This window comes from Octodon degus, unplaced genomic scaffold (assembly GCF_000260255.1).
Source record: "Octodon degus isolate 3935 unplaced genomic scaffold, OctDeg1.0 scaffold00019, whole genome shotgun sequence".
NCBI lineage: Eukaryota > Metazoa > Chordata > Mammalia > Rodentia > Octodontidae > Octodon > Octodon degus.
In genome coordinates, this window is record NW_004524595.1 from 5,556,906 (window position 1) to 5,580,475 (window position 23,570).

General features: G+C 49.9%; 1 protein-coding gene across 1 annotated transcript in view; it reads left to right on the plus strand.

Annotated features, from left to right (window-relative positions):
* The first annotated feature begins 900 nt into the window (after positions 1 to 900).
* Positions 901 to 23,570, plus strand: part of Cib4 (calcium and integrin binding family member 4) — a 69,521-nt gene continuing 46,851 nt past the window's right edge. Inside the window, exons 1-3 of the mRNA XM_004627429.1 lie at positions 901 to 1,000; positions 1,451 to 1,485; positions 9,756 to 9,852. Of these exons, the coding sequence (XP_004627486.1) occupies positions 947 to 1,000; positions 1,451 to 1,485; positions 9,756 to 9,852 (186 nt within the window). The 5' untranslated portion in view covers positions 901 to 946. The remainder of the gene's footprint in view (positions 1,001 to 1,450; positions 1,486 to 9,755; positions 9,853 to 23,570) is intronic.

Consider the following 23,570-nt stretch of genomic DNA (forward strand, 5'->3'; position numbering starts at 1 on the left):
GTACTTGCTAGGCAGGTACTTAGACCGCCTAGCTCATAGCTGCCTTTCTAGAGACACTGATTAGCTACATCAAGAACCTCCCAAGCTCTTTACTTAGGAGTCTATGGGGAGGATGCATCCTAGACCAAGAGTCCAGTGCCATCTGATAAGGACAGGTGTGCAGACAGTCCTGGGAGAGGGGAGGAGGTGGCTTCCAGTGCGCCCATGCTCGTGATGCAGGTGGCTGTGTGGCCATCTTTTCTGATCCGCTATCCAATCTGTTCTACCCTGCCCTGTCTCCGCAGAGCTTGGGGAAGAGGAGAGTGGTATATATCGTTGGGTCAGGGCTAGTGGCTGCTCCGGTAGGAGTTCTGCATGCTGCACTGTTCTGGCTGGTTTCCTAGCAGCACCTGGACCTCACCTCCATTGGTGTCCCCCTGTTAGAAACTGCCTAATTTCAACACGCATACTCTGAGGAACCGATGGCCTGGAATGTCTGTCTGTGCCTTAATCTAGACCTCCTTCTGAGGTCAGGGCCTATCCTCTGCGTCCCTGACATAGTACTTGGGACCTGGTTTTAACATTTCCCGAGCATTGACTATGTGCCAGCACTGTTGTCTGCATTGGCTCAGCTAATCCTCATAGCAGTCCTGATTATCATCCCCTGTAGATGAAGACACTGAGGGACACAAGTTGAGTAACTCGCCCCAGGCCAGCTGCATCAACTGGGCCGTGTGACTCCTAGGCTAACAGTGTGGCTCTCAAGACTAGTTTTGGGCTATCTTTCCATTTGTAGTTTTGGGGGTGATGTGTTTTAGGTGGAGGAACCAAAAGAACTTGTTTCTTTGCCACCCCAGGGGTAGAAGTTGGAACGGGGTTACCATGACAACCAGATCAACTGGTTGCAACATTGGATGAGCCCCTGGGGCCCAGGTTCTGCTGCTGGCAGAGGGAAGGTTGGGTTGGCATGGGCCAGTGTTTGAGGTACCAGATGCACTGGGAGGACCTGGAAGAGTACCAGGTGGGTGGATTGGGGAGAAGATGCTGAGCAGGGCTGGGAGTTTTCCAAGGCAGGTGAGATAAAGGGGAGAACTCTTGCCCATGGTGCTAGAGTTTGCCAGGCTAAGGAGGGGGTGGCTCTTATCCTTGCTAAACCTCCTGCCACATGGCCTGGACCAGTCCTCACCTCCTGATCCAAATCCCAGAGCTGTGGTGGTCTCTGACCCCCATAGTAGGGGGTTCTGTGTTGCTGTGTCTCTCCCTCAGCTGTGGAGAGGAAGGAAAGAGGCCGAGGCCATGTTTTTCTTTGCCCGCACCTCAGGCCTCTGCTCCCTTGGGGTACTATCTCCATTTTCTCAGCCATCAAATGAGAGAATGGGCTTTTTCCTCCCTTTCCCTGAAGTGCCTGGCTCTCCCAAGGGACCAGGGCAGGGTGGGATTGAGTGGCAGTCACCTCTCTGATTTGTTGCAGGCCCTGACCTTCCTGACCAGAAATGAAATTCTGTGGTGAGTGGAGGGATGGGGCCCCTTTTCTCTCCCTATGTGTTAGTTCTTGCCCTGGTTCAGCCTTACTCTAGCCTGTGGGTGTACCCCTTCTCAGAGCCAACAGCCTTGGGGCTGCAGCTGGGACAAGCAGCACCCCTAGAGCTGAAGGAAGCCTTAGGTTTCTCTGATTTTAACCGCTCCCTCAAAGCTGCCTCCTTTCCTTCCTCCCTCCCTCCCTTCCCTTCCCTTCTTTTCCCTTCCCTTCCTTATTGCTCCCTCCCTTTCTGTTTTTCTTCCTTCCTTTTCTTCTTCCTCTCCTCTTCTTCCTCCTTCTGTTCCTCCCCCTTCTCCTTTTCATTTCTTCTTTCTCTCCTTCCTTTTCTTCTCCTTCTTCTCTCTCTTCCTTTTCTCTCTTCCTTTTCATCTTTTCTTCCTTTTCCCCTCTCCCACTCCTTCCTTCCTTCCTCTTCTCTTTCTTTTTTGTACTAGGGGTTGAACTCAGAACTCCAATCCTTCTTTACTTTTTATTTGAGACACAGTCTCTCAGTTGCTCAGGCTGGGCTTCTGCCTCATCCTTCCAGAGTTACTGGGATTATACAACTGCACCTGGCTAAGCCTGGTTTCTCTGTAAAATCATGGGACTGGCAGAGCCTCTTCCTTAGGACAAGGAGGAAAGGACTACAAACAAGTAGGGTGGAAGCCCATTTTTGCTATTTATTCACTGGCTGGGTGAACTTTAAGGCCTCACAGATGCTCAGCCTGGCCTTTCTCCTTCCCTGCCTGCCCAGGCCTCTCTCCAGGTACGTGCCAGGCAGCATGGAGGCAGTGGAGGTGGGGTGAGCAGGCCCAGCCCTGTTCTTACATAGGCAGGGAAAGCTGTGTAACTGTTATACAGCGTGGGGGTGCCACAGAGGCCTTCTCCTGAGGGTTTGTATGGGAGAAGGTGTGGTGTGCTTGACCTGAGCCTGGTGCCCAACAAAGCCTGCTAGACACATAAATGAGCTCATCCAGACATTTCTGGGGAAGAGACAGGACTCTGAGCCGAGTCCCTCTCATTTCCCTCTTCATCTCTACCCAGACTAACCCTCTGCTGACACTACACCCAGCCTGGAGCCCACAAACATGAGATTCTCCAGCTACAAAGAGGAAAGAGGTATAGCTGGGTCACAGGGAGCTGTGGAGGTCAGGGGCAGTCATGGGGCTGCGTGATTTTTCTCTTAGAAATAATGTTCTCACTTTTTTAAAAATAGAAAAATATGACAAAATCCCAAATGACCCATATCTTACTATCCATTTAAACCCATTGATAGTTTCTAAAAAATAATGCATGAATAAAAATAAAATGAAATAAAATAACACATGAGCATGGTTAGAAAACTCAAATAGGATTAAAACTGTCCTCTCCATCATCCCTGGATCTGCCTCTGTTTACTGCTACTCTGTCACCCTGGCTCCCAGAAGAATTTTCGATACACAGAGCCCTACACATACACCCTTCAACAGTCTACCCACTCGTCCTATAACGTTCATCCCATTCATGCTGTTGTACAATTTTTTTTTAAGTTTGCCTGGCCAGTTTTATGCAAAGCACCCAGAAATCTCTCTCATTTTTTTTATGGCTACGGATCATTCTTTCATGTGGGTAAATCACAATTCATTACCAATCCCCTTCTATGAACACTTAAGTGGTTTATAGATTTTTATTTATACAAATAATACTACCTTAAACATTTGTGCCAAGATAGGCCTCTGCTTGTCCTATAGATGAGTATAAATCCACTGGAGAAATTCCTAGCCATAAGGGTCCTTCCTGGAGAAAAGGACAGCACCGCCCAGAAAGGCCCTTCAGTCCAAACCTCTCCAACAGGTTCTCTAAAGCTCTTTTGGCCACCCCCTCTGACAGCTCTGTCCTGAGCACGAGGGACCTACCCCTACCCTGGGGAGTTCCTGCCCACAAGGTGCTCCCTGCCATCTGCAGCGGTGAACAGAAGCTGGGGTGCAGTGTCCCTGCATGAGGAAGATAGAGCAGAGGGCGGGGTGGCTCAAGTCCCATTATGCTTCTGGACCGCCATACTGGACACCTTAATAAGGCAGATGAGACAAACACAGGCAGGACTCACACTCCCAAGACCATGGTGCTACCAGAGGCCTCCAAGGTGTGACACCAGGCCCAGGAGCCCAGCTGGGGAGCAGATGGAGATGTGGAGAGCTCTGTGGAATGGGCAAGGGCCGCAGAGGCTGGAGATGCTCAGTGTTCTGGTTTAGAAGGGGACGCCCTTTGGCCCTGGCCATCCAACTGCACCGAGGACCCATGCTGACGCTCCCATCGACAGAAGGTGGAGCAGCGTGATGTTTGGTATGGAGCCGTGTCCAAGGTATATGGTTAAATTAAGAAAGCCAAGTGCAGGGAGCTTCCAGTCAACATGAAAAAACACAGTGTCTTCTATTCCTGCTTCCTCTGCTAGAAGGAGAGGCGAGACATTTTTCTAAAAAGAAGAAATCCCTAAAGACAAAAAGGACACAAGAGATGACAGCAGATGAGAAAGATCAACAAAAATCTGAAAAGTGCAAAGCAGATAGATACATGACACAGACGTAACTGAGCAGAAAGCTCAAAAGCAATTCCCTGCAGGGGCTGGAGGACAGAGTCAAGAACCTAGTAAAGGTCAGGAGCCTCTGAGTGCTGGGACACAGGGTCAGGTGAAGACAGGGAGCGTGGAAGTTGGGTGTGATTTCCTCGCTGCTCTGTGGCACTCGGCAGCACCAGCCCACCCAGCGCTCACCTTCTGGGGAGAGCTAGCTCCAGAGCTGCTGCTGACTCGAGCACCAGAAGCAGCCAAGACCCAGGGGGCCGCTGCACAACCAGTTTGCAGAGCCTCCTGGTCAGCCTGATTCAAGAGCCAAGGGATAGCAGGTAAGCCAGGAAAGGGATTAAGGCACTGTCTGCACACTACATTGTGACATCATGACATTAGAGAAGGTCGGAGTTAAAGAAAAGTTCCTAACAGCTTCCAAAGAGAAAAACACAGTAAATCAGGAATCAAGATAGCTTTGGGCATACGTTGGAAGACAGTGGCTAAACACCTTCAAAAGCTTAAGGAAAAATGTTCAATCTAGAATCAAGTCCTTGATAAAGGATTTAATAAAAACCAAAGGTGGAATAAAACTATTTTTTGATGTGCAAGTTTAGCTACATGATCTCTTATGGTCTTTCTCTGAGAAAGCTTTTGAAAGATGTGCTCTGTTGAAACTATAAAATAAAACAAGAAAAAAGACATAGGATCCAGGCGAAAAAAACAATTTCAACACAGAAGAAGGCAAAATAAATTACAAGGATAATAGAGGTCAGCAGGCCTGGAAAACAGTTTTCCAGATTAGGATTAAGGGTGCTGGGAGTGACGCCTTCAAGAAAAACAAAGTGAATGAACCTGCAGCTCTGGATATCATCACCATGTTGAGAAGAACTTTATAGCTCTGCAGAAAGTTTGTTGATGAAGTCATGACAATACACTGAAGCCTAAGGGGGAAAAAGAAAAAGAAATGTATTATCAACTCTAGGAAAACCAGAAAGCCTTTTAAGAAAGAAAGTAGAATCATGTTGCACTGGGGAACTCAGCTATGGGCCACATTTGAATAATGCATATATAATATCACAATATCAACTAAATACCAATTCAGACAAATTGCTTTATATATTGGGAGGATTGGAAAAAGAAGAAACATGGTAAAAATAAATCCTCTTTGTATAGAAAAATATCAAAAGATAATATCTATAATAAAAATATTGACAAATGGCAGCATCTGCATAAGAGTTAGAAATGCTATAGAAATATTAAGTAAAACCCCAAGAGATACAGCAAGGTGGTTTGTACAGTGCTGTCTTTGGAGTGCAGGAGTTGAGAGGTGGTGTGAGGTTTTGAGTGTTCATAATGTTAATTGTAAGATTTATGGTACTTGTGGGTTTTTAAACATTTTTATTTATTTACTTGATGCAGAGTCTTGCTATATAGTTCAGACTCATAGTGATCTTCTTGTCTCAGCTTCTCCAGTGTTGGAATTACAGGCATGTGCTACCGCGCCTGATTTTGGGAACAGCACAGCATGTGGTACAAGGGATTGACCTTGGGTCCTTGCACGTGCCAGGCAGGTGCTTGGGCTGCAGGGCTATCTCCCCAGCCTGGTACTTGTGTTTTTAACCTATTTAACTGTACTGCTTTGGTAAACTAGGCTGATATATACAGGGTGCTGCTAATTTGGGGAAATGGAAGGTATTCATATAGACACTCACAGAAGGGGAATATCTCTGGAAGATACGTGGAGGCACACACACCGAAAAGAGGCTAGTTTTGAGGAGGCCACGTTGGCATCTGATACATCAGGGCTTGTGTGAGTGTGTTGTCTTTAAACTGCAGGGAGCAGCTTGAACTTGGGTGGTCAGGGACTTGGTTCTCCAGTGGGGAAACAGCCAACCTGGATTGCCAGGGCCAGATTAGACCAGAACAAGCCCTGCATTTCCTTTGTGATGTTTGATAACATAGTTTCCCAATGGGTGACAGAGATGTGGCTTAGATGACAATAGGATTGAATGGGTATAACCCATTGAATTAAAAAAAAAAATGTCCTAGAGACCAACAGGCAGAGGTAACCACTGCAGGGACAGTGTCTCTGTCTAGCACTTTCCCACCTTCTTATCTGTAACTTGAATAAGAACATAAAGCCTGGTCACCAGATCTAGGAGTAGACCACGTGTGACACATGGCTGGGGCTGTCCTGGCAGGTACAACAGAAACCCTGGGAAGTTGGTAGAAACTGTAGGCACCTGGGCCCTGCCCTGCCCTTGGGCTGAGGGCAGGGGACAGAGATCCTACATGATTTACAAAGTTCCTACATGATTCCAAATGGGGAACCCATTTGAGAACCACTAAACTACAGGGTCTCAGAAGCAAGGGTATGGACAGGATGCTGGAGAAAGGTGCAGAAACCTAGAGCCAAGGATTTCCAAATGGAGGGAGCTGGTGTATGCGTGAGGGTCACTGAGACTCACTTCTTATGGAGGGCAATCAGGCCAGAGAGGGGGCAGGGCAGGGCCAAGGTCGAGGGGAGGGTAGTGGCTGAGCCGGCCTCAGAACCGCAGACAGTCCCAGCCTGTCTCCAGTGTAGAAGGGGCCAGGCCTGCGCCTGCCTGACTGCTGGCAGGCTGAGTGTGTGAGGCTTGACTTGTGAGTCCATTAGTGATTAACTCAGTTCCATTTACAGTGCTGCTCCATATTTGGGGAGGAGAACATTTTGTGGCGGCTGAGAGGCAGCGCGATTCATCTCTGGGCAGCCGGCCTGCGAGGTGGGGAGGAGGCATGGAGTCCAGGCAGCGTCCCACTCCAGGAGGCTCCTAGGGGCGCGAGATCTGTCTGGAGGAAGCACTGGCCCTTTAGGGCTGCACAGCACAGCCAAAGGAACTTGTTTTAGAGCTCAGCCGTCCGCTGTTGTTTGCCAGTTGTGTGTCCTTCAGCATGCCTGCCCTGTCTGTGAGCTCTGAGCCTCAGTCTGCCCATCTGTAGAGAGGATCAACCCTACACTTCTCCCACCTGGGCTTGTTTGGAGCCCTTGGGGGGTGATGTGCTGGGATGTAGCTGGCACATGCGTGTGGCAACGAGAAGAGTGGCCTGACAGCAGCGTGTCCCTTCCCATTCCTTCGGATGCCCTCCCGTGCCCCTTCTCTGGGCTTGTGGAGCAAGAGCAGAGATGCCGTCAGCCTTGCCTTTGACGTTGCTGCCGTGTGGCCTTGCACAAGTTATTTACGTTCTTGTCCTTCAACTGCCTCGTGTGTAAAAAACACAATGGCCCCAGCTTTGTAAGACTGAGGTGAAAACGGAAAACCCTCTCCGAGTGGCACACAGCAGGCACCCTTAGTGATATCTGTGGCAGGGACTGTGGGAACAGTGGCCCTGGATACAGACCTCAAGGGTACACTATTGCCAGAAGGAATTTTTAAAATTACTAAAACTTACTGAAAGTTGGCCTGTTTTTTATGATGCGTCCACCTCGGCACTTCTAACAGCGGCAGTGGCGGGTGTTCCCTTGGCGGTGGCCAACCACTCTTGCTGCTCCTGCACCCCGGAGGCCTCTGCACCCTGCAGGGAGGGTGGCTTTCCTGCCCTTCTACTAACTGGCCTGGGCACTCCTGCCCCAGTGCATCCCAGGAGAAGGCTTCTGCTAAGCCATTCCACATCCCATTTTTTTGGGACCTTTCCTGACTCACCCTGAGCCTCTTCTGACAGTCTGGAGTTCCTTACCAGGCCGGGGCCCGCAGGGTCATGGTGCTGCCCCAGAATGTCCATGCTCTACCACACGTCCCATTTGCCAGCCACTCTCTAAGTCAACCTGCAGCCACTTGAAGAGTTCTGCCTCCACATCAGACTGCCAGGGTGGGAACTCTCAGCACTGTGGTTGCAGCCAGTGGGAAGGCTGGACCCAAGTAGGTCTGCTCCCCAGAAGTGTCAGCATCCTAGCAAGCTAGAGATTCTGAAGGGGTCTCTGAAGAGATGTTGGGACAAAGGACCTCACCAGAGGCAAAGGGAGCATCAAGTCACCAGCCTTCCCCACATCTGGGCCTGGGGCACCTGCGTGAGGGCTCAACTTCCATGGCAGGGACAGAGACAAAGCCAGACACCATGGAGTCAGACCCAGCCCGCAGATATAAGCCTCCAGGACTCAGAGCAGGGTTCTGCGCAGCCTGGCAGGTAGCAGAATCAGAGCTTGCTTCCTCCCACTCTTCTGTGGCTGGGATCCAAGGAAGATCCTTTAGGTGTCAGCAAGCTGTGAAGAGTGGTGGGAGGGTAGCAGGTGGCTCTGAGGTCTTCTGCTATTGGGGTGTCTCCTTTCTACCTTTGAGTCTTTAGCCATAAATTTATCCACCAAGGTCTTTTTCTGTCACATGTTCCTAAATGTCACTCACCAAAGTGGGCTCGAATTTATAAAACTACATACCCTAGGCACTTGGTGAGGGGACTGTTAGTCACTCACTCTTGAGTGAGAATTAATTTTATCAGATAACTTGCCCCCTAGCACTCAGCTGAAGTTAGAGATTTGATGGGAGAGAAGTGAGATTGGAGTAGAGGACAAAAGAGACACCATGAAAGGAGGCAGATGGCAGTCCTGGGTCACAGGGTTTCCATGGTCACAGTGGAGCTTTGGGTCCTCGCAGCCAGGGGCGCAGGCACCTGGAGTATAGGAGGGAGGGGGACATTTATTGCCTCACTGAAAAGATGAACAGAGACTCAGGTGGGTCCAGAACTCTGGTCAAGGTCTCAGCGCTATTAAGTGGCGGAGTCAGCACTTGAACTTAGCTCTGTCTGAGAGAACGGGATTTTAACCACCTTGTGGTTACCCCACTAACACACACACACACACACACACACACACACACACACACACACACACACACACGGCCCTTCTTGCTTGCCTGGAACTCACCATGGCCCTTCAAGAGAAGGCCTGATTGCCCTTAGCTACCTAGAAGTGCCAGGTTGCTGAGGTCACACTACCCTTCCAGGGCAGCACAGGATCAGGTGCCAGGCCTCCTGGTCCCAGGTCACTTCTGCTTCCTCTCCCTTGGTTGTCTTGGTTGCTGGTCATACAGAGCCAACAGCCTCCTGGTGGGCAGAGCACTGGGTCCAGGGTGGAGTGAGTGAGAAGGTCAGATGATGAAGGGTCCTCCTCTCTTGGCGTGGGCAGAGCTCTCTTCTGCCCTTTTTCCTCTTAGGAGGGTCATAGAGCCATTTCATCCCCTGTCTGTCACTTACACAGTACCCTGGGCTGGCAAGGTGGCCGTATGGACAGACAGACAGGTGCTGGGGACCATTGGAAGATCCTTCAGTGCTATAGCTAGCTGGAACTGCTTGCTGCCTGGGGCTAGCACAGCTGTGTGGTTTGCCAGCCACCAGCTGAGGGCCACCAGTGCCAAGAACAGGTCTGAGTAGATAGGCAGATAAGGGGGACCCTGGCATCTCTATCTGTACCTAGGGCTGGGTTGAAACACGACAGAAATAATGCTGAGGAGTGTTCGGGTGACAGGGCACAGTCACTCACTCTTCCTCATGCCTGGCTGACCTTTGCCCTCCCCAGAATGTACTGGGCACTCAGTGAGCTCAGGGATGTCTCTAGGAGGATAGAAAGATGTATTTCTACCTTTTCTATGTTGATCCATCCTCTTGGTTCCCTCAACCCAAAGTGACACACAGGGGAGTTTGCAGCGACCCATGTGGCCATCCTACCTTCTGTACATCTCTCCTTAGCATTCACGACACTTTCTTGAAGCTCTGCCCTGCAGGCAAGTACTATAAGGAGGCCACATTGACCATGGACCAGGTCAGCTCCCTGCCAGCCCTGAGGGTAAGTCCAGGCAAAGGGAGGGGAGGGTGGCATCACAGGAACTTTGATTCAAGGGCTGAATCGGTGGGTGAGGCAGGCCCTCTGTGCTGGTGCTTGGTCACCCTGCAGCCTCACTCAGAGGGGCTACAACTCCCTGGCAGAGTCCAGCAGAACTTGGTTTCTTACACCCACCTGCCCTGTCCCCATTAGGCCTGAGGCAGGATGATAGCTGAAGGCGGCAGAGGGCTGAGCCTTGCCCCAGGGCTCACAGCTGGAAGGTGGTGGCCCCAGCTGGGCTGTCCTTGGTCCTGCCTGTCAGCCTGCACTCCTGCCAAGGTCCCTCACAGAGCTTCACCCCTTGACCTGCTCTTGACCCTTCTCCTTAGCAACCTCAGTGTGTGAGGGCTTTTCTGGAAGGACTAAGGATTTTCTCAAGTTCTTCCTTGAGAAGCCAGCAGGAAGAACAAGGCTTAATGGCAGGGTGGTGCTCACAACCTGCCTTCTTCCATTTCCATGCGTGGGTGGAAGAGAGGATGTTGGTACTTCGCTGTTGATACCTTCTCCTTGTCTCTCTTTCCACTTAGCCAACTCTGAGTCAGAGATTCCCGTCAAATAAGGGGGTGACTCAAATTTTCAGACCTTCTCCCTCCTTTAACTACATCATATAGGAGGAACACACACACATGCACATGCACACATGCACACATGTGCACACAGAAACACACATGCACACACACACACACACCCTGCCCTTGTTGTAGTATGTTCTTGTCCCCTTCCCAGGGCCTGTTTCCTGTCCAGTGGAACTGTTGAGGTGGCGGGCTGGCAGGGAGAACCAGAGCCCGCTGAACCTGTGGGAGAACCTCCTCCCCACCTTCCAATACTTCAGGGACTGGAGGGGCCCTTGGCTCTGTTATGAGAAGTCTGGCGGAGCCCGGAGGTGCACAATGAAAGAATTCTCAAATCACTCCTGAGATTTTAATTAAAATTTGTACAACACCGGGAGAGGCGATGTCAGCTTAACAAATCATGGCGCTGTCAGACTTCCCTATTCGTCATCTGGACCTTGGCGGAATAGTGATTGGAGTTTGTCATTGTGCAGTGAGTTCTTCTTCCTTTCTGTCTGGAACAAGCTGGGCCAGAGCAATGGCCCACCCCACTGTCAGGGGCTGCTATAGGAGAGACTCCAACGTTGGGGAGGGCATGCAGTCGCTCAGCCAGACTACACAGCCCCTCCTCAGTCCCGCTGCGCTCTGGGGCAGAGACAGACAGAACCTTGAAGGACAGGAAGCTGGGGCTTTCAGCAGCTGTGGGAATGGAGAAGGCCAAAGAATGAGAATGCAGGGGTGCTGCTGGGGTCCTGGAGCCAAAGGCAGAATGCGCAAGATGTGAAATAATAGAACATATCTGTGCCACAGCCTGTCTTTCCTAATTCTGCACTAGTACTCACCCACCCCCTAGGGCACTCCAGGCAAAGGTGGTGGCAGTGGGTCTTCTGCTGGTGGGCTAGGAGGGTTCTAGCCCATGCCGGACTCTCTTGAGTGTTAAGGTGGAAAGCAACTTGAGGTCACCCACTATCTAGTCACTGTCAAGTGTCCCTTCCCTGGCTTTATCCATGGAAATCTGAGGTCGAAAGGAAGACTAGCCCGTGGCCAAGGGATGGCAGGGCCAAGTCATCCCTACTCCCGCAGAGAGGCCTCTACACAGGACTCCCACTCCCTGAGGCCTCCACTTCTCAAGCCTTGGCTGAGCTCTCACCATGTATGTGCTTGGGGTCCCAAAAGTGAAGACCTGCCTTGGGGTCTGGCACAGAGGGCAGTGTGACTTGTGGCCCTGGAAGGCCCTGGAGCTGTCCTGAACCACAGAGGAGCAAGCCCTGGAGTAGGGTCAGGAGGGCCTGCCTGTCTCATGGCATGTCTTGTGGAGTCCACTTGTGCTGAGAAGGAGCCTGGCAGGGGTCGCCACCTCCTCTACCCCCACCTTTCCTTCCTTCCTGTCTTAGGGGCAGGGGCCTTTTGGAGGAGGCAGCAAGGCTCAAGAAGAAAGGTGGGTGCAAGTTTCTCTGCAGAGTTCCAGGTGACAAGCTGGGCAAGATTGGGCCCCCAGGGTGGGGCTCTGATCTTGGCATTTCCAGAGCACTAGCGCCTCCACCAGCAACAACTTGAGTCTCCTGGAAGTGGGCTTGGGGGCTGTGCGGCTGTAATTTTACTTTTTCAACCTTCTTGAAGGTTCATTATCTTATTTTGTTGTATAAATAAAAGCTGATTTGTTGTAGAAAAACTGAAAAAGACAGAAAAGCAGACACAAGGTTAAAAACTATCCATTAACTTGCTTCCAAGGATGATGGCCACACCATTTTGGCCTATTTCCTTTTAGTTTTCATTTTGTGCAGATATATGCATGTTTAGTGGGATCACCTCACCTTCTTTGTATAGATCCCAGCTGTGGTTTATCTCTTGCTTTCCAACTGGCCAGAACCATCCCTAACCCTAACCCTAACCCTGAGCCACTGCCACACAGCAGTAAAGGACAGCTTTGAACTCCCTCGCTACCTTCGAGATCTTGGCAGAGTCACTCCACAAGCGAATGCTTGGGCTGAGGAAGCAAAGAAGCAATTAGACCCCAGCCCAAGGCCTGAACAAGCCGTGCAGTTCATTTTCCCTCCATTGTTGGAAGGGAAAAGGCCTCAGTCTAGGTGGTCCCAGGCATCTGCCAGGTCCTATTCCTCAGCTATTGGAGAAAATACTTTCTAATCACCAAAGCCGTGCACAGAGGAAATGAGTTCCCTGTCTCTGGAGGGGACAAGCAGGGCCACCAGGCCCTTGGTCGAGGTGTCTGGCACATACTTACCAGAGGGAGGTTGGACTAGAGGCCTTGTGCCTTCACCCCCATCCCCCACCCCCGCCTCCAATGTATGGTTCTGGCCCCGAGGCTTGTTTCTACATCTACCATAGTGTGCTCTAGACTTTTTCTTTAAAAAATTATTTTGAGGAGGGATTAGAGATACTAACTTTCAATACTGCCAAATTAAGACATTCACCACTATTTCATTAAGGTGCAGCTCATCCCAGAAGCAAGAATGGTTTTTTTCCAGCATAGCCCTTTTTGTCATTTTCCCCTCTTTGTCCCCTGTTGTTGACGACTTTGCCATTGACCCATTGTTGGCTCTTAGATAAGCTGGGAGGGCTTACACCTAGAACTGAGGTCTCTTGCATCTTTCCATTGAAGGATTAAGTAGAAGCTTTTCTTCCCAAGGGGAGGAGAGGCTTTGAGAAGGTGGGGCCAGGGTGAGCCTATGTCCTTTGTGCCAGGGACAGGAGCAGCATGACTCACACTGTCCAGAGGCCTTCTTAGGAATAGTCTTGAAGAACAGGGCCCCAGGGAGCTCTGGGCACTCATATAACTTGGCTCAGGGGCTTGAGTGGACTGGGAAGAAAGTTCTGTTTTCTTAGCTTGGGTTCCTTCATGGAAAAAGTGGGGCTATTAATATTGGGAAGGGGTCTGCCTGTCAGCAGAGAGCAAAGAGCAGGAAGGGCCTGGGCAACATAGGGCATTGGGAAAAACCTGTGGGCAGAGACTGCTGCTGGGCCAGCGTGCAGTGCCCTTTCTCCACCTAAAGTTTCTATGTTCGTTTTGTCTCCTGTACTCTGTGTCATTAATAGTCAATTAGCTGAATGTTTCTGTTCCTGTAAATATTCTCACTTTCTGTAAACATGACGAGTACACTGTAGGGTGACTCAGGTTTCTGGTTTCCAGGCTCAGAGTGACTTTGTATCCACTCAGACTGTGGGAAGAAGGCCTGAGGACAGACCTCGAGCTCTGAGCCCTGGTAGGGAGGCCTCAGCTGACCAGACCACCTCCTCCTCTGGCCTCTTCCCACCTCCCCTTCCACATTCCTTGGGCAGAATGGCTGTGTGTGGCCTGGACCCAACATCAACTCTGTCCAAGCCCACAGGATTTAGGAAACGCATGTGTGAGCTTTTAGGAAATGCATAGGTTCCTGAGGCCTCAGCTCATCTAGGTTTTTGTCTATCCCTAGTTTTCCTGGGCCTTTCTGAACCCTCCCTGTGGGTCAGGACTTATCTTCTTAGAATAGTTTGCAAGGAACCCATATCCAAAGCTGAAATGCAACAAAAACCCCTGATATTTTAGCTTCTGAAGAAATTGCCAAAGTAGGAAATGGACAGATGAGAGTGTGTTTTTAATTTTAATTTTTAAAACATTTGAAAATTAAGACTATGAATGCTGAGGATTAAATTGCCTTACACATTTTGCTCCACTTTCCTTTATCTAAGGCAGGCTTTTCAACTCTCAGTTGATCCAATAGGATCATTTTGAGTAGAACAATGTTTGGTGCTTTTTGGCACTATAACAAAACACCTGAGACAAGCTACTTTATAGAGAAAAGATATTTATTTCACTCGGTTTTGGAAGCTGGTGGAAGGTACATATTGTATTTCTGTGTCAGCTCTCTCTCTCTCTCTCTCTCTCTCTCTCTCTCTCTCTCTCTTTCTCTCTCTCTCCCTTCCCCCCACCCAAATTCAGTCAGGGGTCTACCTTAATAATTTCATTTGATCTAACCACATCCCAAAGGTCCTCCTTCAAAGCACCACAGTAGGATGACATTTCCACCCTCTTAATATCATTAACATAAAACTTAGGGATTACATCACATGTGTTAGGGAGGACAAATATATGCAAATCACAGCAAGTGTCTGCCTTATTATGCCTGCATACTCTCTTTGGAACTAACCTAAGAGATATTCTGTGGTTACTTTTCCCTTTTGCAATGGTATCCTCCCTTCTTCCTTCATTCCAGAGCCCTTCTGATCTTTTCTTCAAGATGCTTTTTCCACTTGCTTGTTGGGATTCTTGCCTTTCATGTAAGGGGCCTTCCTTGGTGAGCCTTCGCTCATAATGAAGGGTGAGGTGTGGAGCCCAGAAAGCAGTTTCAGAGCTGAGTCTGAATCTCACATGGGTTTGTCAGCTGCAGTTTCACTGGATGGTGAGCCAAGGGGCCATTTCTTGAGGATTTCCTGGAAACCCTGGGAATCTCGTTCTGATTGCCAGAGTCTTGGAGCCAAGTGCAGAAAAAGGGCCGGAGGGGATTGTCAGAGTGCAGCATCAGTTACTTATTCAATCCCCGGCTTTTTGAGGTCTGATATCCCCTCATGAAGAAAGGCACTCTTGTGTTCTCCCCTAGGAAGCCCCGCATGGGCAGGTGGGCAGGCAGTGCCCCCAGCTCAGAGTGGTACGCTCTCCTCCCCAGCTGCACCAGATCCCTCGGGGCAGCCTTCCTTGTGCCACCATCTGTTTCCAGCACCTCCGGGGCTCCCAGTTCCAGTCTGTGGGATTCCTGGATCTAGATCAGGGTGATGTCGCCCTTTCCCATCTTGACTCAGGGTCTTGCTTTCTCATCTCTGCTGCTCATTTACCATATGTCCCTCGGCTTCCTGCATACGTCACTGTGCTACTGTGGATGTCTCCTCTAATGTTCTCTGTTTCTGTGGATTTCTCTCCAAGAAATTATTATTTATTTATTTATTGTCTTTTTGAGACAAGGTTTTGCTATGCAGTTCAGGCTGGCCTTGAGCTCACTTTGTAGCTAGGCTGGTCTTGAACTTGCAGTGATCCTCCTGCCTCAACCTTGGGATACTAACTACTAACTTGCGTGCTGGGATTCCAGGTGTGGGCCACCAAGCCCTGGTTAGTCCCTTTATTTTCATGTTAATGGCTGTTGGGGGAGTGAGTTAGGTGCAAGAGTTCATTGTTCCCGGCATAGAGTAAGACCTCCCCTCCCCCACTGTCACTCGCTTAGAATCTTCCACACACACAAGTTAGCTGCCCCCAGATTTTTCTTTTCTGTTCCCTACTCTCAGTCCCCAAATATTTTACTTGGTTGGTGTCCTCAGAGCCCTGCTCCCATAAAATCCTCTTCCTGCTCCCCAAAGCAGACACCCAAAGAGGTCCCTAGAAACTGTCACTCCTCTTCTCTTTGCTTTCATCAGAAAGAAAATACCCAGATTCTCAACCAGGTTCTCCAGGGGGGCTGTTCCCTCCTAGAGACCTAGCAGAAGACACCATGAACGTGCTTGGTCAGAATCCCCTTCTTACTTCTGAGGAGTCTGAGAGGCTTCCTGGGGGCCAGGAACTGCTTGGTGCAACACCCTTCTCAGAGGGCCACGAGGACCTCCTTGTGCTGTCCTGGGGCTGGGCCAGGACCTGTACCAGGCACTTAGTACCTGTCCATATACTCCTCCAGAATATCTGGCTTAGGTGGGTCCCCATTCCTGAGGTGGACTAGGTGCTTGGCCAAGGAAAACTGCTGTCATAATTATCAGTTTTACTTCATCTTGAAGAGCTACAGGTTGTAAGGGGTTCAGAGGCTCTCAGGTCCCAGGATATGGGAAATGGCATATTGGATAATCTGAATTCTCCTGGCTGCCTGGGAGGAGGTAGGGATGGGAGAGAGCCAGTGCTTGTATGCCGGGAGTCTTCTTACTGTGTTTGGGGATTAACTTGGTCACAGCTTTGTCACGGACACCCCCTCATTGCCCCTCTTAAAGGCAGACAGGCCTCACAAAGGAAGAAACCAAAGCCCACAGACAGAGTGAGACCTCTAGGTTACCAGGGTCACTCATAGGCTGAGGCAAGGTTTGAACCCAGGCCTTCCTCCCTCGTCCTGGCTCTGTCTTCTGATCTCCTTTCACATCCTGAAGAAGACAGAACTCTGTCTGAGGTTCAGACCCAAGATGAGGAGCTGTCCTGCTTGCTTAGCTCCCCGGAACCCAGGCAGTGCTGGGCACACTAAGCTGAGCCAGCAGGCAGAGAATAGAGCCGGAGGCAGGCAGCCGGCAGGGCAGGCTTTGATCACCCAGAGCCCAGGCAGCGACAGCTGCGCCAGTGATAATCCTGTATTTAGGCCACTACCCGGCGTCCCTCCCTCACCCTGTAGTTGCCTGGGCTTGCTAAAAAAAGCAGCAGATTGGATAGATATAGCAATTCCACTTTCCAGCCCCAAATGGCCCCTGCCCCATGTCACATACTTCATAGTTTCAAGTTGTGTTCACTCTCCACCCCATTTGAATCTGGTAGTACTTCTGAGGCATAGGTATATCTCCCCATCCTACAGATGAGGAAACTAAGGCTCTGAGCCCAACCCAAGGCCACGTAGTTGCAAAAGTACACTTCTGTTTGCTCTCCTCTATCCTCTGGGGAAGATGGAATCACCAGGCAGGTGACACATATATACACATGTGTGGCAGATGCAGAAAGGAGGACAGGAAGGAGCTGGTGACCTGAGAGTTTGGTAATGGGCCCAGCCTCAGCAGCAGGTCATAGCATGTCCTGTCCATTGGGTGGCCTGTACTCAGAGCCAGCTCATGTTAGCAAGACTCCCAGCTCCCAGCACCCAGCCTTTTGGGCTCCCGTGACAGGCCTGGGAATTGTCTGATTCCCAAGTCCCCAAGCCGGGCCCCACCCCTAGTGCCCAGACTCTGGAGTGGAACAAATGTTTCACTGAGAAAGAAGAAAGAACAAAGCACCCAGCCTGGTCTCCCAGGCTCCCACCCCAAGGCCCCACCTCTGGGGCTTGAGGTCACACAGCCTTTTCCCCATCAGAGAGAAGCAGCTGGATTACCGAGACAAATATACACCAGGGCCTGACCAGAGACCCAACTGCTCCCCAATAAAGCTGGTGACCTCAGCTCTTTGCTCACCCAGGACTGCAGGGCCATGTCCGCTGAGCAGAGGCCAGGCCATCCAGCTGTCCTGACCCTGAAACCTAGGCTGGGCAGCCTTGTGTGGAATGTCCCCATACATCATCTCACTTAATCCTCCGTGGCAAGAGGAGGGTGTTGCACCCTCGTTCACAGCTGGGAGGCAGAGCATAGGGCTAAGCAGCTGGGCGGGGACACAGCTGATGGAAAACAGCAGCCTCCACCTCCAGCGCTTACTGCCCACTGCCCTACCAGGCCCCTTGGGAAGGTTCCAGCTCCGTCATGCCGAGACAGAGCTGGAAGGGCAATTTGGCAGCTGGCTCATTCCCTGCGTTTTCAAGCACCATTAGATCTTTTTCTGACAACTTCATCAGTTAGCAGGGTTCAGAATTGGCAAAAATCCTTATTTAGACATTCAGCCAAAGAATTAAGAAGTAGTTTGTTTCAGAAAAAGCTCGGTGATAGAGGAAGCAGTCTGTGCTCTGGGTTGAGCCGGCAGCAGCAGAGGGTCAAGATCTGGCCTGAGCCTTGACCTTGCCGTGGACACCTGGTGGTGCGGGCGCGTCATCACAGGCTCTTCTTGGGGCCTATTTCTTTCTCTTCTTCGAGAATGTGATAGCACCTCCCACCCTGGTAGTTAGGGCAGCCAAGGAGGGGGAAGAGCTCTGGGTGCTAGATTTAGCTTTCTTGGATGTGGGCTGAGCAGCCTGGGGCCAATTCCTCCTTCTTCCTTGGCCTGAACTTTCTGCCTGGAAGCCACGGCAGGGCGCAGCTGACCTGTGGCTCTAAACCGGGATGGACAGGAGCTGCCCCTCCACCCAGGCAGCCTGGGGGCGGCAGTGTCTGTCCCTTGCAGCCTGTGTTGGGTTTGTTTTCAAGGGAGTGATGGAAAGGATGTCTCGTCAGGTGCAGCTGCCTCAACCCATCTTTCACCTTGCCTGGGGGCAGGTGCGGAAGGTCATTTTGCCTTTTGTACAGAGCTTGTCCCATCCCCTGTCTTCTCCCTCACAAGTGACAGCTTGTTGAACTCATGCATCAAGCCTGGAATTTGGCTAGTCTCATCACCTCCAAGGGGGGAGAAAGTTTAGGAACAGGGTGGATAGTGTCCGGCCCATAGTTACCCCGCTAGCACCCGGCAAAGGCACCAGCTGGACCTCTAGCCAGCAGCAGTGACCAGGAGAGACCCAACCCTCCTAGAGACCCACCACACTCCTCACTTCCTAGGAGGCTTTTCTCACCCAAGGCTTAATTGCTACTGAAGTGATTCATGGTTTCTCTCAGCATTCCCCAGAGCAGAACAGATTATTCTGGCCGTGAAGTGCCTGGATTGGGGCTTGGTGCTGAGAAAAACAATGGGCTTCTGGGTAAGCGGTTTTGGTCTCTGAACCTCAGCTTCCTTACCTTGGAGACAGGAATGCCACATCCCATTGGGCAGGCAGGCTTGGGCAGAATCCCGTGGCCCAGCCTTGCCCTTGATGCACTCTGCATACATCCCCACGTTTGCTTCTCCTTGTGAGAGGTACAGGGGGGAGGCAAGCCTGGTCTAAAGGAGGGAGAATGGGCAGAAGCAGGGGCCATCCGCAGAGGCTGTCCTCCTGCGTCTACTAGCCAGGGCAGTGGGAAGCAGAGCGCTCACCAAAGGGATCATCTTAACAGTGTTGGTGCCAAAAGTCCCCAGCAGCTGGATGGCCTGGGGAGGGGCTGCAGGCCTGGGGAATGCTTATGCGGCACCCTGGTTTCAGTCCCACAATCAGATTCCAAGATAAATAAGCTTCATCTCAGTTTTTCAAGATTCTGCTCCCCAGGGCCTTCTTGGACTGCTGGCTGGAGGCTTTATTCCACTCATGTCTTTGCTGATAACTTCATTCGTGCCCCCAGAGACCTCAGACTTGTTTAAAAATAGAAAAATAAACAACATTGTTCCTGAAGCACCCCTTTCCCCCACTGGGCCTCCTAATGAGGTGCTGGCTGGGTGGGCCAGGGCTCCATTCCCAGGGTTTTTGACCCTCTGCAGGCCCCAGGCCTGTTGCATTCTCTGAAGGGAGGAGACACCCTGAGGCTTTGAGGAGCTTCCTGGTGGCCTGAGTGGCTGTGGTGGAGGAGGTGGATGCCACCTGCCTGGTACTGTTGGTCTCCAGAGCTGGGGTATAGGGACACATACATCCAGGAGACGGGCAGGCCCACTCCCAGAGGCCTCCTAGGGTTTCCTCTCAGCTCTGGCCTCACCCTTCTGCTGGACCACAGGGCCCTTCTGAGTGATGGACCCAAATAAGACCCTCCAGTATATAGCTCCTGGTGTTTCCCAGGCCCCTCACAATTGCTGCTGGAAGTCCTGCACACAAATTTGCACTTTATGCATGACCTCAGTATTTTCCATCTGAAAAACCTATTTCATGAGATCATCTCTGCCTCCCTTGGAGGGTTTTTGTGAAGGCCCAGGGCAGGGTGGAGGGGAAAGCGTTCTAGGAAGGTAAATGGGACTTTGCTCCCAGAGGAGTGTAGCACTCCCAGGGGGATGACACCTAAAGAGGGCGTGGCATGAGCAACATCATGTGAGGAGTCTTCATGTGTGAGCTCCAATCTGTCCCGTGGGGGCAGAGGTGAGGAGAAGTTGCCCCCCAAAGTCACTGAGTTGCTTCTACTGGGAAGGTGGTGAGATTTGGGGGTATACAACCCTCTTTCTATGTTTGCTGGTAGGCAGAGTAGGAATTAGGCCCAGCCCCAAGGGTAGTGCTAAGGACAGTAGGAGAGGGGGCACTGGGATCATTTCAGTTGGCACTAAGGGAAGAACAGAGAGAAGACTCCCACAAGAGAATGAGTGGAGCGGAGTCTCCCCATTTGCTCAGAGTCTTGTGCCCTGCTCCCAGTCAGGGAAAGAAAGGGGTTGCCTCCTTCCTGTTCTGCCTGAGGCCATGTGCCAGCAGCCACACTATTGAGGGGACTAAGTGGAGAGCCAGTGACCAAGACCACTTCTCAGGTGCTGCAAAACAGAATGATCAAACATGGCTTCCCTCTGGAGCTGGATAGAGGGCCCTGCTGCATGCAGGACCCTGTAGATCCAGAGCCCCTCCCTGGTCCTGCACCCCATGTGCCACCCACCTGCATGAGGGGTACTGGGGAGCAGCCAGCAGGCAGCCTGGAGCAGAGCTGGTTCCTCGCTGCAGAGTGGCTCTGTCTGCTCAGCTGCTATTGCTTGCTTGTTCCCAGAAATAAGGAACATCATCCAGATAAGGGAATGCTGCCCACAGGAGCAGGCCTGTGCTGGTGGTCCCTATTCCTCCCAAACCTCATCCTCCTTAAAGACGTCCCAAGCCATCAGAGAAGGACCTTGAGGCTTTGCTAGGCCTGGGCAGAGAGAGGGTGGAGGCAGCTTAGGGGGCACCCATAAGGCTCTTAGATCTGTGGGGAATTATCAGCGGAAGTGGTCACTGCTTGCTGGGGGCCTACCTTTGGCTGCATAGTTTGAAAAGCATCTGGAAAGAGACCGAAGGAGGCAAATGACTAAAGACACACAGACTGAGAAATGAGCTGGGGTTCTAGTGCAGTGAACTTTTCTCTCTCTGAGCATTCTGCTGCTGTTATTATTTTGTGTGTTTTTCAGTACTGAGGATTGAACCCAGAGCCTTTGTGCTGAGCTACATCTCCAGCTGTTTTTTAAAATTTGATTTTGCAGTAACATTTTTCTTAGTGGCACAGGGAGGGACTTGAACTTTCGGTTCTCCTACATCAGTCTCCCAAAACACTAGCATAATAGATGTACGCCCCCATGCATGACTCCAAGTCCTCCAACAGACTTCCATTTCTTGTGGTGCTTTATGGGAAAAGACCCTCACTGAGCCTGAAAGGCAGGAATCTAGCTCCAGAAAGCCAAGCAGAAAAGAGAAGAAAGACTTCTACCTCCCAGTCCCTAGGAAGGAAAGTCGGTTTGCTGGCTTAGCACATTGTCCTCCAAGTACACTTGCTTTTTTTACTTGCTTTTTATCTATTGTTAAAATAGCATGTCAGCATTCAAATAAAAATTTTAAAAAAGCAAGTCCTCAGCGCCCCATCAGGCTAACGTAAGTTTTCATTTTCTATCTTCTTTTGCCATTTTTTTCCTAAGGCAAGTTTATTTTACAACATTGTAGACATATATAGACACAATTTTATTTTGTGCATTTTTCCCCCATTAGGCATAAATGCTTTTTCATGTTGCTACATATTCTGTGTAATTATAATTTTAATAGCTGCATAATTGCATTGCGTTATGATTTATTAAGCCATCCTCTCATTGCTGGACATTAACATTGTTTCCAAGGGCTTATTTATTTATTTTCATTTCTATAAATAATTTTTCAGTAAACACCTTCATTTTCCTTATTTTCCAGAATCACTTTCCTAGTCTAGTTCTCCAGGTTCCCTTTGGGGGCGGTAGATAGATATGGTTGTCAACTCTGGGAATTTGAACTATGTCACCATTAAGATGATGATTATACCGAATATGTAGTAACTTGAAAAAATTTACGCTCCACTGGGTGGGGAGAATGCACAATAAAAATAAAAAATAGTGGGGGAGAGCTTCTGCTCTGTCCTGCGCCCGCCGGCCGCTCCAAGCCCAGGCCCACCGTGTAAGAGGCCTTTACCCATGTTATCCGGACCTCCCCTGCCTGACCAGACTGAGCACAGCCCACCATCTAAGTAAGAACTTCTGCTGCACTCTTGGGAGTCCTGCAGACCCACCAAAACACAACACTGGTGAGTGTGTGGGAGAGCTTCTGCATTCTCTCGCCCCTGCTCCTCATACCTCTCCAGACCCAGCCCAGACCTAGCATACAGGCTTGAGGTAAAACCCTGCAGCTAAAGTCCCTGCAGTGAGACTAGGGTCAAAACCACACAACTAATCCAGGAACAGATCATCTTACCAGAGCTGTACAGCAGGCCCACCTCCAAGGGCAACAACAGTAAGGAGCTGGGCACAGTAGCCAAACCCAAGCCAGGCACAACTGCATGAACTAGAACTTGGTATATCAGTACCCGAATTTCATTAAGTGATAACATAATTGCACCGAAGCTCTACACCAAAAGCCAGAAGTCAGTGTTAAACGAAATGATAAAGACAAGGAGCAAAATGCAATCTCAGGCCTCAAGCCCACCCATAACAAGTGCAGAGGACACTAGCTCAGCTGAAATAAATGAATCAATAGCATCGGAAGTAAATAAACAACAGCAGAAAGATATAGAGGAACTCAGAGCAGAATTAATTTCTGGAATAAAAAAACCCTCTGAATTTATAGTAGCTGAATTTAAGAATCAAATGCAGAAACATATGGAGGAAACACAATGCCCAACCAGAACAAATGCAGTGGACACAAGCTTAGCTGAAATACATGAATTAATAGCATCGGAAGTAAACAAGCAACTGCAGAAAGGCTTAAAGGAACTCAAAGCAGAATTAGTGTCTGAAATGAAAAAAGAAATCTCTAAATTCATAGCACCTGAACTAAAGAATCAAATATAGAAACATAAAGAGGAAACCCAATTTGTAAAAAACTCTGCAGTTAAAGAATGAATAACTGCTTCTAAAGAAGACATTGATAAAAAATAGAGGAGATTAAAAAAATGATGGATTCCTTGAATGAGCAATATAGGAAAGAAATAGATCGCATGAAGCAGAGCAAAGAGATGTAGAGGACCTTAAAATCTCAATTATAAGCCTGAAAAACCATTTGAACAAAGGTGAAGATAGAATTTCAGATCTTGAAGATGCTGGTGCAGCTAGTGAAAAGGTAAGAAAGGATCTCTTAAAAACAACTAAGATGCAGGAAAAAATAATTCAACACCTACAAGACGATGCAAAGATGAACAATGTGAGACTAATAGGCATCAATGAGAATGGAGTCAACACAAATGATAGAAAAAGAATAAGGGCAGAAGTAATAGCAGAAAACTTCCCAAATATGAGGAAACAATCTGATACTCAGGTAACCAAAGCATACAGAACTCCAAATAACTTCAACCCAATTAAAAACACACTGAGACATA